Here is a 15,892-nt window from a genome sequence, read left to right on the forward strand (position 1 = left end):
TTTGGTGTCTTGGGCAAATTACTATCTTGTTAGCATTTAGAAATAAATGGTATGCTGTGAAGTCCTGATAGATTCGAGTTCTTAATCTGCAAACAACAGCTTTACGTTTTACTAAAAATCACAAAATCACTCTCAGGGATGGAGCTTTCTAGGCAGTGGAAACTGTCCAGTGTCTTTTTCTTGTACAGACTTCTTTGGTTTATCATAAAAAATAACAAAATCAAGATTGTAAATTTGAACTAGCTCTGCTGTTGATTATCTAAATGAGACTGTTATGAATATTTAGTATTTCAAAAATGCAGAGGATGTGTAAAAGCTACAAAAACCACACAAAACAGTCTCAATCCAAGTAAAGTGTTTCTTATCTGTTTGATCTAAGTTTTTAAGTTATGTACATACAGATAGGAGACAGGAGGGTGGGGAGGGTGAGAGGGGAAATGACACACAGGAAATGGTCTAAGGCGGATTGAAATCCATGTCCTGCATTGAGAACTCAAACCTTCAGTATATGGGTCGCCTGTTTAACCAGGTTAATTATATCAATACTGTAAACTAAGTCTGACAGTGAGTTAGTGACAGTAAGACAAACCCACTCCCTCCTCCAACTATGATGGGCTAAAGAGAGGCTTTGTGCATGCTTCTCTGGAGTTGACAAACTGTCTAAAAGCGAGCATAACTGGCAGCTTGTTCCTACTTTAATAACTGGTAAATTTCACAGAAGTCCAAAACAACTCCCAAACTACCAGGAAGGAGACAACAGAAGCGCCTATTTTTACCTCCACTGTAATTTGTTCCATCTTCCAAGCTGGTGAGTGGTTGTTGTTGTTACTTATGAACCTGTTTTGTAAGAATCCTACATTAAATGATTTGATCAGATATTTTTTATTTTATATTTTTATGGTATACTATTGGCTGCTGCCCTCACTGACAAGAAGAACATTGTATTAATTATAAAATGGTTACATGGCTACAAAACAAAGGAAAAATCTGTTTCATGTGAACCACCTGCCATCAGGATTTCAAGTCAGACTTGGTCTGAAACTCTTTTATTCACATTTAGAGCATCAGAGAAACGTCACAGTACTGATCTACAAAAAGGCAGATTCATAATGTTAGATATACGATGTTTTGTACACACATACGTTTCATTATCACATCATCATCCTCATTAGCATGTGATGAATGCATCTAAAAAAATTGAAGGAAGTGATAAAAAGGAAACAATTTACTGAGTAACTTCAGTTTTCTGATGATCTGACAGACACAGACAGAGTGAAGAGTCAGACGCTGTTCTTCTGAAGTTTAACAACTTTTCTGCATCAGGATCAAAGTCAGAATGAAAATCCTCCATTTTCTTTTCTTCTGCTTCTTATCAGGTGGGGACTGATGATCTTAATGTTTCTCTTTAATAAAAAGAAATGGAAGTCATCTTTATGAATCATTTCATAAAATACACATATTTTCATCTTGTGATATTTATAGTTTTTTTTCATCTGACAGGTGCAGCTGTGCAAGTCGAGGCAAAACACAATATTTGGTCTGCAGCTGAAGGAGGAAATGCATCATTTGTCTGCTACTTAACTTTATCTGGAAGCACAAAGTTCTTCTGTAAGGAAAAATGTGAGCGAGCAGAAGATATCCTCATTAAAACAGATGGAAGCACAGCTCAGAGTGGGAGATACAGCATGAAGTATAAAGATGGATCTCCAGGAAGAGGAATTGTGTCTGCGACCTTCACACACATGATCAAGTCTGACTCAGGAATGTACAGGTGTGCTTTAGGAAGACCTTCTGTTCCAGATTCAAACTATGACTTTGAGGTCAGAGTTTCAAATGGTGAGTTTTTACAAAAATTCCCTGAAATAAAAAATGTAAAGGACCCCACTAACTCGTATTTAGCAATACAGAGCATGTTTATATCAAGGTGTTTAATTAATCAATAAATGTAACTTTAATGTGATATACTATGTAGGTGTACATTTTACACAGCATGTAAAAACTGTAGTGTCATCAGTTGAATTGAAATTCTAGCACCTCAGTGTAAAGCCAAAACAATATAAAATGATTTTGGAGTCAAATTTCAGCTCTGCTAAAACCAACACAGTTTTACAACAAATTAAACTATCACAGTCTAAAGCCAAATCTGTCTCTTGTTCACATATTTGACTGATTTTGAGTGTAAGTATGATGGCTTGTATCATGATTTTAATAGAAAGATTCTATTAATGTATTATTTATAAGTAACAGAAGCCAATTTTGTGTCATTTGAGAAACCTCAAAAAAGATGAATATCTTCCAAAAGTCTCATGCTAAAAACAAGTTAGTCACCTTTTATTATAAGTTTTGATACCAGGATCTTCTAGCTGCAAGTCCTGAAAAATGCTTCACAAAATAAGCCAAATGAAAGAAAAAAATAACTTCAAGGGTCCGTATATCTGCCCTTCAACTTCATAGTATGAAGGTAACATTTTGCGTGGCTTCATTAAATACTGTACAACAAAAAGTGTTGATTCTGAGAGGATCAGGTAAGCATGTGTTGTTTTCTGATCTAATATGAAAAAATAACTTTGTTTATTTTAACCAGGAAATATAATTATGATATAATAGCTTACAGTTTCAGTTCTTACTCCAATCCAACTGAATGTTCTTGTATTTCACAGATCTGGGCAAAAGGGTTGGTTTTTATCGCACACAAACTGAGGGAGACAACATCACATTGGGATGTTCTAATACTGTGTACGGACAGAGGAAGTTTTTTTGCAAGAATCAGTGCAAGAATGAAGGGGAGATCCTCATTGACACAAGCAATGATAAATCTGTGAGTGGCAGATACAGCATTGAATACAGACCAGTATCTACATTTGGACTGTATGCGACCATCACACAGCTGACCAAGTCAGACACAGGAGAGTACAGCTGTGGTTATGGAAACCCTCTGTCTCCAGATTCATACAGCAGTGTAAATGTTCTTGTTATTCATGGTAAGTTTTTTTTCAAAATAGTAAAGACATTATTATTATTATTAAGATCACAACTTAAACAGGAACCAAAAACAAAAACAAAGTAAACTAATTATAACTATAAGTATAAGATTAAAGACAATCACAGTGAGATTGATGTTACTGCCCGAGATCAGCTGATACACTGGCTGAGACATCATTAAACTGTCCTAAAACTGTCTAAATTGAAATAGAGGTTTGACATTTAAAAAAAGGTTGGATGACCAATCTCAGAGTATTATTTTGTTTTTGTGCAGGTAAATTTAATCATCTGTTCAACTGCAAAACCGTATTATGATGCTTTAATTTAAAAAAAATGAAGATATTGTCATACGTATTAAGTTTCACAGCCATGTTTTCTTTTAATCACTGCACATATCTCCAAAATTCATTTTCTTTGTGTTTGATACATGTTTGTATTTACCTGTATGACAGTATTATTATTATGGTGTATTAGTGTGTATTACTATTGATTTTTTATTAATTGTTTTTGTATATCATTCACAGCTTTAAACACAACTGCCTCCCCACTACAAACAGCAACACAAATGGCTTCAAACCCACCTGCTTTCACTCTACAGACGAAAGCAACACAGAGTGAAAGTGTCACTGCAAGAGTCTCTACACATTGTCCTGACTCCTCCTGGCTTCTGGTTGTGCGTGCGTCCTTGGATGGTGTTTTGCTGATGGCTGTTTTCCTCATGCTCTGCTACATTAATAAGACAAGGAGGAACTTTGGACTGAACACCAGAGAAAATGACACAAACATGGAGGTGAGTTTGTGTCACTTGTGTCACTCATCTGGTGAACTTCTTTTGATATTTTGAATGTTGCAGCATTTTTTTTCCTGTCTCTGAAAAAAAAACACTTTGTGCTTCTTATTTTTAAACTTCAATGTCCATGAAATGGTAATGTGGTAATATGGTTGTTGAAAATCTGTTGTACTTCTCATGTTTTATGTTGTTTGCTTTATTTGTTTGTTTTAGTTTCAGTTATTTGCTGCGCATGACAGCTTGGACCCAACCTCGGAACATAAAGAGCCCAATCGCAGCGGGACCAAACCTGCATTATTAAAGACCAAAATCTAAAAAGTAAAAAATTCCCATGATTTAAAATTTGGTTGTCTTCTCTCTCATATCTGTTTAGTTTTGATGTTTTTGAGCATGTTTCTGAGATTTGATGATACAATCTGCTTCACTATGTTTTATTGTTGTTCTGTTGTTCTATATCTGTATCAGCATAATTAATAAGGAGACTTTGGAGGAAGTTCAAAGCTTGGCTGCCTAATCATGTAATCAAGCAACATTGTAACTTTTAACTTGGAGAGGTTGTGCACATTTGGTTTTACTTTATGTATTTGTGTACTCTGTGATTTAGAAATTTATGTGCTTACTTATGCAATGTGTTTGAAACTACTAGCTTTTCTTACAAGGTATATACAATCAAAGAAAAATGAAGATATTGTCATACGTATTAAGTTGCACAGCCATGTTTTCTTTTAATCACTTATACAAAAAAAATAAACATCTGCAAAATAATGTGATGTTTCCTTAAATGAATTAGAAATATACAGAGTGCTCTACAATAATGAGGCTGTGTCCCAATTCAGAGACCGCACGCTTGAAGTACGCATTTTGAGTGCGATTACGTCACCGCCACGCGACGTCGGCTGTCCCAATTCGAAGTGTACTTCAAATGCATACTCCAAATGCACAGTCGATTTCCCCAAATATCAAGCGTGGTCCGGTGCACGCTTTGTGGTCCCATATATCCCACAATCCATAGCGCACCGGTGGGTGTGGATAATTTTGCCGCAAAGTATGGCAGAAGGGAGCGGCCGAAGAGTGAACTGTCAAAAGTAAGTAGTGAATATGATGTCACTTATTTATGTGCGAATGTTTAATAATGAAGAACATTAAAACATTGCTGTTGGCCACATGTCGGCAAAGTTATGTGACATTAGTGATGTTTGTACTAACTTGGTTTTAAAGCCTTTACTTTAAAATATACGCCGTTCAATAGCTGAGCTTAATCTTACAGAGAATGTGATGATTTTATGGATAATTAAAGTCAGTCATATATCCACAAACACAACAAGCTGAAAGTCAGTGATGCTGCTCGGTTTGCAGTCCTGAATATCACGGCACCAGCAGGATCCACTGCACCGTTAATGTTAACTATATTATATTGCTGCCTCTGCTCGGTGGTGTCGAGCCAAACAGACTTTAACGTGTGTTTGAACGAGCTGATGGTTCACTCGTTAAGCTGAAAGAAAGATGCTTTAATCACAGGAGTCACACATGTGTCCACTGTACCATCTGGGAACTCTTCTTGTTTAGCACTCGTAATAACACAAACACTAAATCCTCCTGTTTGTAGCAGTGTATACACCTGAGACTGTCACCTGTCTGTCCTGCACTCTCTCTCTGTTTCTTTCTCTCTGATTGTGTAATAAAAGTATGAACATGTATTTATAAGTTACACTTGTGTTTGAATCCTGCACCTTATCACACATTTGATTTCCATGTGTAACAACTGCAAGTGTCCAGAGTGAGGACAGACTGAGGGACCCACTGCTGCACATCATCTGTGAGGCTTTGCACCCCTGATGATCCACCAGGACAAACTCAGCAGTGTGTGAGGAAGAGGAGGAGGAAGAGCCAGCAGCAGCTGACAGATGGAGAGAATAGACAGACTGTTCCCTGTTTGTGAAGGACTGCTAGGAAAGTTTAACATAACTAATTGTCTGTCCTGAATCAGTCTTATTAGGTAATGTTCAAATAATTTTATCATCCCAGTGTTTGCAGTGTGGGAGAAAGTACTCAGGGCCTTCAGGTTACACACTATGAAAGGCAGCAACAAGTTTAACATTCAGAAACCTAAAGTATGTATCAGCAGCAGAATGGAGCTAAAAATAAATGTTTGTTTCAGTTCTATGAAGCTTTGAGTATTTTGGATTAGTAGCACTGCTGTGTTTGCTGCATCATATTGCTGTAATTGTTTATATGCTTTATATATTCTGAGGTAAGTTGATCTATAGTGTTACATCATATTCTATAAGGATGTTATGTGTTTGTAGACTTTCTGCCCAGTTTGACCCATTTAGCAGAAGTCAGCCTGTTTAAGGCTCTGATATCTATTCTGTATGACTTAAAGCAGTTATGACATGGTCTGATTTTATTACCCAATAAAGGAATATTTCATATATCAGTCTACTCTTCATTCTATCAGAAACAGTTTTCACTGCTCATACATTTGGTTTTTACATGTATATGTGAGTATTGAGCCAAATGTAATGTAATGCCAACATATTAAACGGACAATATTTGTCTCTCATGTATAATACATCTGTATATACACTGTCAAAGGTACTTGTCTTTAAGTGATTTAAGCTGAGCAATATAAATAACTGCAACTTGAATCTTTGACCCAGAGTTCAAGCTCACTACTGTAATATATGCTTTTATATATATATATATTAGGGGTGCAACGATACACAAAATTCACGGTTCAGTTCGGCTCAATACTTTGGTGTTACAGTTCGATATTTTTTCGATACAAACAAAAATGTTCATGCCTTTTTAATTTGTCATTTATTAAAATTATAAATATATATTTTAACTCAAAAGTACAGTTTTTAAATTTAATGTTGCTGAAACAACAAAGTAATAAAAAAGTAAATATATCTGATTGAGGAATCACTCATCTTTGGAAAAGAGAGTTTATTACAGAGAAATGGCTCTTTCCAAAATAAAAGCTATACTATACGCTTCTTCTGGGCTATATTCTCAGCAGTATATTAAACATATCAGGTCCCCATAAGGAGAATCATGTGCTAACGGCTGTCTAAATGACTCGGGTAAAGTTTGTAGCATGCATGCTTGTTGTTTTTGTCTGCTTCCACTTGTCTTTGCACTAGGATGATGTCGAAGTAAATGTGCAGTCATATTCGTTGTGTTCCCACTAGTGCTGTCAGCGTTAATCTCGTTGAAATGACGTTAACGCCACAACACAGCAAATCTCCGTTAACGAGCTACCGCGGATCGCCCCGTGCATGGGGCTGGACGGCCAACACGTTAACGAGCAAACTGCGCTAACGCAGTAGTTCCCACCCATGTAATTGAGCATTGCGTGGCACATCCAACATACTGTTTTACTTTAGTCCATGACGCGCTTACCTTCAGGGTCATACATCACATGAAAACCAAAATAGTTCCAAATGCCAGATCTGAATGAGGGTGGGGGAGGTTCAATTTGCCATGTTGCAATGAGAACTTAACTTCTGTCTCGCTAGCTTGCCCTGCTCTCAGTGAATCTGCGTTCGACTACTCTGCCTAGGCTGCACTGTCGAGCGCAGATCCACTGAGTGCTCAACACAGACAGCATCGTCAGAAGGAAAGTTGATAAAATAAATAAAAAATGTTGTATTGCTCGATACTAATGTATATATACCCCTATATATATATTAGGGGTATCGATATTGAATGGTTCAATATCGATACGAGTATCGTTGCAACGATACTCGTATCGATATTGAACCATTCGATACAGTGCTTTCGGTTCGGTATGCATATGTATTGAACAATACAACATTTTTTATTTATTTTATCAACTTTTCTTCTGACGATGCTGTCTGTGCTCTGTGTTGAGAGCTCAGTGGATCTGCGTTCGACTATTCCGTGTAGGCTGCACTGTTGAGCGCAGATCGACTGAGCGCAGCACAAGCTAGCAAGACAGAAGTTAAGCTCTCATTGCAACATGGCAAATTGAACCTCCCCCACCCTCATTCAGATCTGGCCTTTGGAACTATTTTGGTCTTCATGTGAAGTGTACATCGCACTCGCTTACATCATTGTCATCAGACACTCTCGCAAACAAAATCACAGTTTCGTAACGCAGTAACACAGCGTGCTTACGGGGAAGTAACAGTAATGTAATTAACTTTTTTGCAATAGTAATCCCTTACTTTACTCATTATTTGAAAATAGTAATCGGATTACACTAACGTGCATTACTGCCCATCTTGGCTCATGGGGCTCATTTGATTATCTGGTTTTCTCTGTATGTATTATAGTAGGGTCTAGCTTACAATATAAAGGGGGTGACTGTTGTTATGATTTGGCGCTATATAAATATAATTGAATTAAACTGAATTGAAATGCAGTCTGCATATTTCTCTTTTAAATAGTTAATTTTACACGAGCACGTTGTAAACAAAAGCTCAGATAACTCATGCAATAAATTTGCACCTTGACAATAAACAAACTGTGATGTTTTATAGTATTAATGAGAAATTAGAAAATTCTTGCATTCCTCAAACAGAAAGTGGAACTAATGTTACAAATCTGACAACCTACTTCTGTGTTCATTAAAAAAAAGCATGTTATTTTGAAGAACTTAGTATCACATCATTACCTCAGAGAACAGAATAATCCAGAAAACACAAAACTGCAATTTAATGTAAAATAATTTTTATTTTTTCAGAATTGTTTTGTCACTTTGAGATTGAAATTACTGTACTACAAGCAACTAACCACACAACACTCATACATCACTCACACCTTTGAGTAAGAAACATTTCAGGTTATTTTTTCCTGTATCATACTGACTGACGCAAAACACTGACTGTTTTCTCTCCACCAGACTATTCTTACAGCCTCTAACAGCCGTGTTTACTGTTTCCAAGTAAACGAAGCAGCTTGTATGAAGATACAATACGTGGTTGCACAACATCATAGATTACGTGTCAGTGAAACCCAAAATGTTTGGTGTCTTGAGCAAATTACTATCTTGTTAGCATCTTATCATTTCTCTGATGTAGTTTAGAAGTAAATGTGGTATGCTGTGAAGTCCTGATAGATTCGAGTTCTTAATCTGAAAACAACAGCTTTATGTTTTACTAAAAATTACAAAATCACTCTCAGGGATGGAGCTTTCTAGGCAGTGGAAACTGTCCAGTGTCTTTTTCTTGTACAGACTTCTTTGGTTTATCATAAAAAATAACAAAATCAAGATTGTAAATTTGAACTAGCTCTGCTGTTGATTATCTAAATGAGACTGTTATGAATATTTAGTATTTCAAAAATGCAGAGGATGTGTAAAAGCTACAAAAACCACACAAAACAGTCTCAATCCAAGTAAAGTGTTTCTTATCTGTTTGATCTAAGTTTTTAAGTTATGTACATACAGATAGGAGACAGGAGGGTGGGGAGGGTGAGAGGGGAAATGACACACAGGAAATCCATGTCCTGCATTGAGAACTCAAACCTTCAGTATATGGGTCGCCTGTTTAACCAGGTTAATTATATCAATACTGTAAACTAAGTCTGACAGTGAGTTAGTGACAGTAAGACAAACCCACTCCCTCCTCCAACTATGATGGGCTAAAGAGAGGCTTTGTGCATGCTTCTCTGGAGTTGACAAACTGTCTAAAAGCGAGCATAACTGGCAGCTTGTTCCTACTTTAATAACTGGTAAATTTCACAGAAGTCCAAAACAACTCCCAAACTACCAGGAAGGAGACAACAGAAGCGTCTATTTTTACCTCCACTGTAATTTGTTCCATCTTCCAAGCTGGTGAGTGGTTGTTGTTGTTACTTATGAACCTGTTTTGTAAGAATCCTACATTAAATGATTTGATCAGATATTTTTTATTTTATATTTTTATGGTATACTATTGGCTGCTGCCCTCACTGACAAGAAGAACATTGTATTAATTATAAAATGGTTACATGGCTACAAAACAAAGGAAAAATCTGTTTCATGTGAACCACCTGCCATCAGGATTTCAAGTCAGACTTGGTCTGAAACTCTTTTATTCACATTTAGAGCATCAGAGAAACGTCACAGTACTGATCTACAAAAAGGCAGATTCATAATGTTAGATATACGATGTTTTGTACACACATACGTTTCATTATCACATCATCATCCTCATTAGCATGTGATGAATGCATCTAAAAAAATTGAAGGAAGTGATAAAAAGGAAACAATTTACTGAGTAACTTCAGTTTTCTGATGATCTGACAGACACAGACAGAGTGAAGAGTCAGACGCTGTTCTTCTGAAGTTTAACAACTTTTCTGCATCAGGATCAAAGTCAGAATGAAAATCCTCCATTTTCTTTTCTTCTGCTTCTTATCAGGTGGGGACTGATGATCTTAATGTTTCTCTTTAATAAAAAGAAATGGAAGTCATCTTTATGAATCATTTCATAAAATACACATATTTTCATACATTATTTTATGTTGTGAATATCTATCTTTTTTGTGTTTTTAATTTTGCTATCATTTCTTTTCATCTGACAGATGTAGCTGTGCTAGTCAAGGCAAAACACAATATTTTGTCTGCAGTTGAAGGATTAAATGGCACGCTTAACTGCAGCTTATATTTGTCTGGAAGCACAAAGTTCTTCTGTAAGGAAAAATGTGAGCGAGCAGAAGATATCCTCATTAAAACAGATGGAAGCACAGCTCAGAGTGGGAGATACAGCATTAATTATAAAGATGGATCTCCAGGAAGAGGAATTGTGTCTGCGACCTTCACACACATGATCAAGTCTGACTCAGGAATGTACAGGTGTGCTTTAGGAAGACCTTCTGTTCCAGATTCAAACTATGACTTTGAGGTCAGAGTTTCAAATGGTGAGTTTGTACTAAAATTCCTTGAAATAAAACTATGGAGAGCCCTCACTAGCTCTAATTTAGCATTATAGACCATGTTTAGATCAAGCTGTAATTAATTAATAAATGTAACTTTAACATTATACACCATATAGGTGTACATTTTATACAGCATGTAACAACTGTACTTTCATAAGTTGATGACAACTTTGTTTATTTGAACCGGGACATATAATTATGATATAAAAGCTTACAGTTTCAGTTCAGACTAATTAATGTTCTTCTATTTCACAGATCTTGATTGAAACATTGGTTTTTATCGCACACAAACTGAGGGAGAAAACATCACATTGGGATGTTCCAATACTGTGCATGGACACAGGAAGTTCTTTTGTAAGAATCAGTGTAAGAATGAAGGGGAAATCCTCATTGACACAACTAATGATAAAGCTGAGAGCAGCAGATACAGCATTGAATACAGACCAGTATCTACATTTGGACTGTATGTGACCATCACACAGCTGACCAAGTCAGACACAGGAGAGTACAGCTGTGGTTATGGAAACCCCCTGTCTACATTTAGACTGTAGATTCATACTACAGTCTAAATGTTCTTGTTATTCATGGTAAGTTTCTTTTCAAAATAGTAAAGACATTATTATTATTATTATTAAGATCACAACTCAAACAGGAACCAAAAATAAAAATAAAGTAAACTAATTATAACTATAAGTATAAGATTAAAGACAATCACAGTGAGATTGTTGTTACTGCCCGAGATCAGCTGATACACTGGCTGAGACATCATTAAACTGTCCTAAAACTGTCTAAATTGAAATAGAGGTTTGACATTTAAAAAAAGGTTGGATGACCAATCTCAGAGTATTATTTTGTTTTTGTGCAGGTAAATTTAATCATCTGTTCATCTGCAAAACCGTATTATGATGCTTTAATTTAAAAAAAATGAAGATGTTGTCATGTATTAATGTTTTCTTTTAATGACTGCACATATTATATACCCCCCCCCCCCCCCCCCCCCGCCCCCCGCGCCGCCGCCGCCAAAAAAAATTTAAAAAAGCAATACAAGTGTGTGTTTTAAAAGTGCTTTCTCCTCTCTGAATGCATTTATTTTTCAATTATGATGGCGGGGCTGAAATGGATTTCATCTACCATTTCCCCACAAGATACACAGACTCACTGTGACTGCAGGCAGGTGTAAACAATTTTAGTGTGCTTTATATTTTATGTTATGAACAAAATTATGAATTTTGTGTTTAATAAATGTTTGTATTTACCTGTATGACAGTACTCTTGTTATGATGCATTAGTATTGATTTATTATTAAATGTTTTGTGTTTATTGTTCACAGCTTCAAACACAACTGCCTCCCCACTACAAACAGCAACACAAATGTCTTCAAACCCACCTGCTTTCACTCTACAGAGGGAAGCATTGTCCTCTACACATTGTCCTGACTCCTCCTGGCCTCTGGTTGTGCGTGCGTCCTTGGATGGTGTTTTGCTGATGGCTGTTTTCCTCATGGTCTTCTACATTAGTAAGACAAGGAGGAACTTTGGACTGAAAATGACACAAACATGGAGGTGAGTTTGTGTCACTTATTTTCTGTCTGTTGTTGCAGGTCTCAGTGAGTGTTGTTGATTCATGCTGTCAGTGTGACTTTCTCAGTGACATTTAGTGAAAAGAGGGGATTATCAAAGTTCTTTAACCATACCATCTTCACCACCAGAGGGAAGTGAAGATAAGATGAACAAATTTTATAACAGACAGAAAGCTTTCCTAATAATTCTATCTCTGGAAAAAAAAAACAACTTTGTGCTTCTTATTTTTAAAGTTCAGTTTGCATGAAACTGCAATTTTTCATGAGCTTATTGAAAATCTGTTTTGCATCTCAGTTTTTGTTTTTTTTTTTGGGGGGGGGGGGGGGGGGGGGTTGCCTGTCCCTTTCGACACTGTAGCAATCAGAATTGCTGTCTGAAGGCCAAGAAAAATGTCCAACAGATTTATTTTTCCAAGTGGATCTTCATGGCGTTGCCATACTGTTCAACTTGATGTTACCTGATTTTTCCACAGTATCATAATTAATGATCAATGGTCATGAGAATTTGCATAATTAAGATTAAGGAACTGACCTCCCAGCCTATTGTTCCTTCAGTGGGCTGGTTTCAGTCATGTACAATGTTCTGTTTATAAGATTGGGGAAACCTGCAGTCAGCTGAGACTGATAAAGTCACTTGGATGAGTGACGAAACGTTTCTCCCACAAAACGCTACGTCCAGATGAACAGAATCAACTTTTTGGAGATTTACTTTCCTGGATGATTGAGAATGCATCAAGAAATTTCTTTGATGGGTTTTATTTGTTTTTAGAACTTAACGATGGCTTTTTCTTCTGCATCTCCATGTTGTCTTTTCACAGCAAAACATGCCAAATGCCAGCACCACACCACAAATCAACTCCAAGCCTTTTATCTGCTTAATTGATAATGGCATAAAAAAAGGGACTGCCACACCTGCCCAGGAAATAGCCTTTGAATACATTTTGCAATGCTTTTGGTCCCTCTAAAAAATGTGGCACAGGTTAAGGAGCTGAAACTCCTAAACCCTTCATGTAATCCGGTTGTTCAGTGATGACATGACAAATCCTACTTCCGGGCCTAACGTAGTCTGCGTTTAATATGGCTTTTGTGTTGTTAACATGTTTAATGTTATGTATTTTCTTCTATTTAATCTCAAAAAGCTCCTAAAACAGTCAGTGATCACTGTTGACCTCCCTTGGCTTTTATTACCGCTAATCATTTATTTAAGCTCAGTTTTTAAAACCTTAGGATGTAACTACAGCACAGCCCATGCAGCAGTATATGAATGACTAACCTCGTATTGTGGATGGATTATCTCAGTTGTTCTCCTGGCTGAAGTTTGGTCCTTTTACAGCATCCTGCCATGCGATTACATTTGTTCCTGACCACCGAGAACACTCACGTTAACTTTTATCGAGTGGAAAAAAAGTTAGCTTGTTTATATTATGCACATAGCTGTGTCGCTAGCGGTCACGTAGCACATCATTATATACCAGCTAGCCAAACTTCAGTAACCCTACAAACGTCACTGCTGTTTAGTTTTCTGTCTTCATTTATGTTGGAAGTGATAACAGAGCTGTACGTTTTAATTTGTTTCCAAAACCCCGCAGTCAGGACATGCTATATTGTATTTAGATAGAAGCTAGCGAGCTAACTTCCTGCTAACTTCTAACTCCGTTAAATGTCATAAATTCCGTTTTCATGGATGCCTGGATGTTAAACTCAATTGTTACACCTGGTAGAGCAGAACGCTGATCATTTTATTAAAGATGAAAGACTTTAGACAGTTTTTCAACTCTCAGTAATGCCATAGTGATCGTTTGATATAAGGACGTGCAGCGGAGTTTAGACCCAGACACGGCTAGTGACGTCAGACTGAACAATCGGATAACGTACACTTACATAACTCTTTGATAGTCCTTTGACTCATAGAAATGATCATGTTTACTTCTGGGTTCTGACTTCTTGCAAAGTTCACGGTCCCCAACAGCCCCACTGCACCTGAACACCTCATTTTCTCATGCTAAGGAGTAGTAGGATGCTGAGGTATCCAGTATTTTAATAATCTTGTGATAAGAACTAGTTTTTATGGAGTAAATTGTCTTTTTTGTCATGCTGCTTTTCTGCTGAAGAAGCTTCTCATCTGGAATGCAGAGACTGATGAAAGAAACACAAGGTTTCTCAAAGCTGACCGCAAAATCTAAAATGTAACTCATAAGATGTGCCTCTGAGTTCTAACATATCAGAAATGACATCATCATGCAAAGAAAATTTTAGTTAGCTGCAAGATCTTGTAACTTGACAATAACAGTAAAGAGGTAGAACGCAGGAGTCCATAAAAAAAAGAGTTAAAGATACAGTTGTTTCCTCATCTTTTCTCTGACATTCTGCAGTCATGAAGTTACAGGCAGAGTGATTTTATTGGCTGAGTGGCGCTCAGCTTTTAAAGAGTCCTTGCAATACGTAAAAGGTGTCTGCTTGTAATTTCTGTAATTCCATCTTTTGCAGTACAGCAACACAAAGAGTCATACAGGATGGTTAAAGTCTACTTACTTGTTTGTTGGAGAGAGAGCTGCAAGCTTTGTGTCACTGTCTGATTGATTTAATAATCAGCTGGAAGAACAAACAACAGCCTGAATATTTTTAATGAAAAAAAAGCGGCAGCTCACTGTTCAACATGTCTGTTAAGACTCATAACTCATAACTCACACAATATACAAAGTGTTTAATCATTAGTCCCATTCACACTCAGCTTCACAAATAAACACTACACATAAAACAAGTAAATTTCTTTAAGAGAAATACACACTGCTGTTGTCTGTTCTTCTTTCAGTTGGTAGCTTTTTATCCTCTTTAACACGTCGACTCTAGCAGACGGCTGTGTTTGGCTTCAGTTTTAAAACACAATAACATATTGTGCACACAGGATGATTCATTCATGTCTTTCTTTGTTTATGGTTCATTTTTTCTTTCACTTTTAATTTTGAGGTAAACGTCCAACACTCAGAAAAACTTGTATCAGCTGACAAAACTGTGCACAGTTTTATTTGAGTGTCAGAGTCTCATCAGTTATTTTGTTTTAAAGGTCTGAGTTTCTCTGCTAAGGCTGCCAACCCCGTGATCTCAGACAAAATAAAAAATAAACTTGTAAGAGTTGGCTTGATTTGCACAAAGTGAAATAACTGAAAACGGACAGAAGCAAGGAAACCGATGGTTACACCCTTGTGCAATAAAGATGATGTACGTTGTATCACATGAAACAATAAGACGACTGATCAATTTGTTACACTGACTCTCCTGTCTCTCATTTTGCTTATTCTCATGTTCCTCGTCGTGGCATGTCTTGTCTCCTTGTTCCCTCTGTCTCCCCGGTCAGTCAGGTCTCTGTGTTATACTTCCTATTTAAGTTCTTATTCCTATTTGCTTCCTTTGTCTTGTTATGTCTAATTAATCCCAGCTGTGTTCCCCTCCTGTCTCCCCTTCCCTGATCACTCCCATGTGCATATAAACCCTTTGTTTTCTTAGCTGTATCTCCTGCAGTACTCTTACTGTGCTGTTGGTTTCTCTGTGTGGTCCTGGTTTAGTTTTTGGTTTGCTTTTCGTGAAGTTTACTTTATTATGAAAAGTTTGTTGAGCATTAAAGCTACGTTTTGAGTTTATTCCTCTGAGTGTTC

General features: G+C 36.8%; 2 protein-coding genes and 1 long non-coding RNA gene across 4 annotated transcripts; 2 read left to right on the plus strand and 1 right to left on the minus strand.

Moving 5' to 3' along the window:
* The first annotated feature begins 501 nt into the window (after nucleotides 1-501).
* LOC113018200 (polymeric immunoglobulin receptor-like) lies at nucleotides 502-4,537 on the plus strand. Of its 2 annotated transcripts, XM_080298583.1 has the most exons (6): nucleotides 502-808; nucleotides 1,262-1,376; nucleotides 1,501-1,836; nucleotides 2,661-2,981; nucleotides 3,507-3,772; nucleotides 3,986-4,537. In XM_080298583.1, exons 2-6 carry the CDS (start codon nucleotides 1,337-1,339, stop codon nucleotides 4,085-4,087), a joined length of 1,065 nt encoding a protein of 354 aa, XP_080154709.1. In that variant the 5' UTR covers nucleotides 502-808; nucleotides 1,262-1,336; the 3' UTR covers nucleotides 4,088-4,537. The 2 variants fall into 2 exon arrangements, with proteins under 2 accessions (XP_080154709.1, XP_026017047.2); XM_026161262.2 differs by lacking the exon at nucleotides 502-808 and having other exon boundaries at nucleotides 999-1,376.
* A 5,260-nt stretch (nucleotides 4,538-9,797) lies between these two features.
* LOC145425536 (uncharacterized) lies at nucleotides 9,798-12,237 on the minus strand. Its single transcript, XR_013906254.1, has 2 exons — nucleotides 12,048-12,237; nucleotides 9,798-10,170 (listed from the first exon to the last, which is right to left on the minus strand). It is a non-coding gene; the product is annotated as an uncharacterized LOC145425536 (long non-coding RNA).
* LOC145426283 (polymeric immunoglobulin receptor-like) lies at nucleotides 10,186-11,554 on the plus strand. Its single transcript, XM_080299906.1, has 2 exons — nucleotides 10,186-10,642; nucleotides 10,937-11,554. The coding sequence occupies exons 1-2, from the start codon at nucleotides 10,186-10,188 to the stop codon at nucleotides 11,209-11,211; spliced, it is 732 nt and encodes a 243-aa protein (XP_080156032.1). The 3' UTR covers nucleotides 11,212-11,554.
* Nucleotides 12,238-15,892: the final 3,655 nt, after the last annotated feature.

The sequence above is a fragment of the Astatotilapia calliptera genome, chromosome 3, assembly GCF_964374335.1.
Source record: "Astatotilapia calliptera chromosome 3, fAstCal68.1, whole genome shotgun sequence".
Taxonomy (NCBI): Eukaryota; Metazoa; Chordata; class Actinopteri; order Cichliformes; family Cichlidae; genus Astatotilapia; species Astatotilapia calliptera.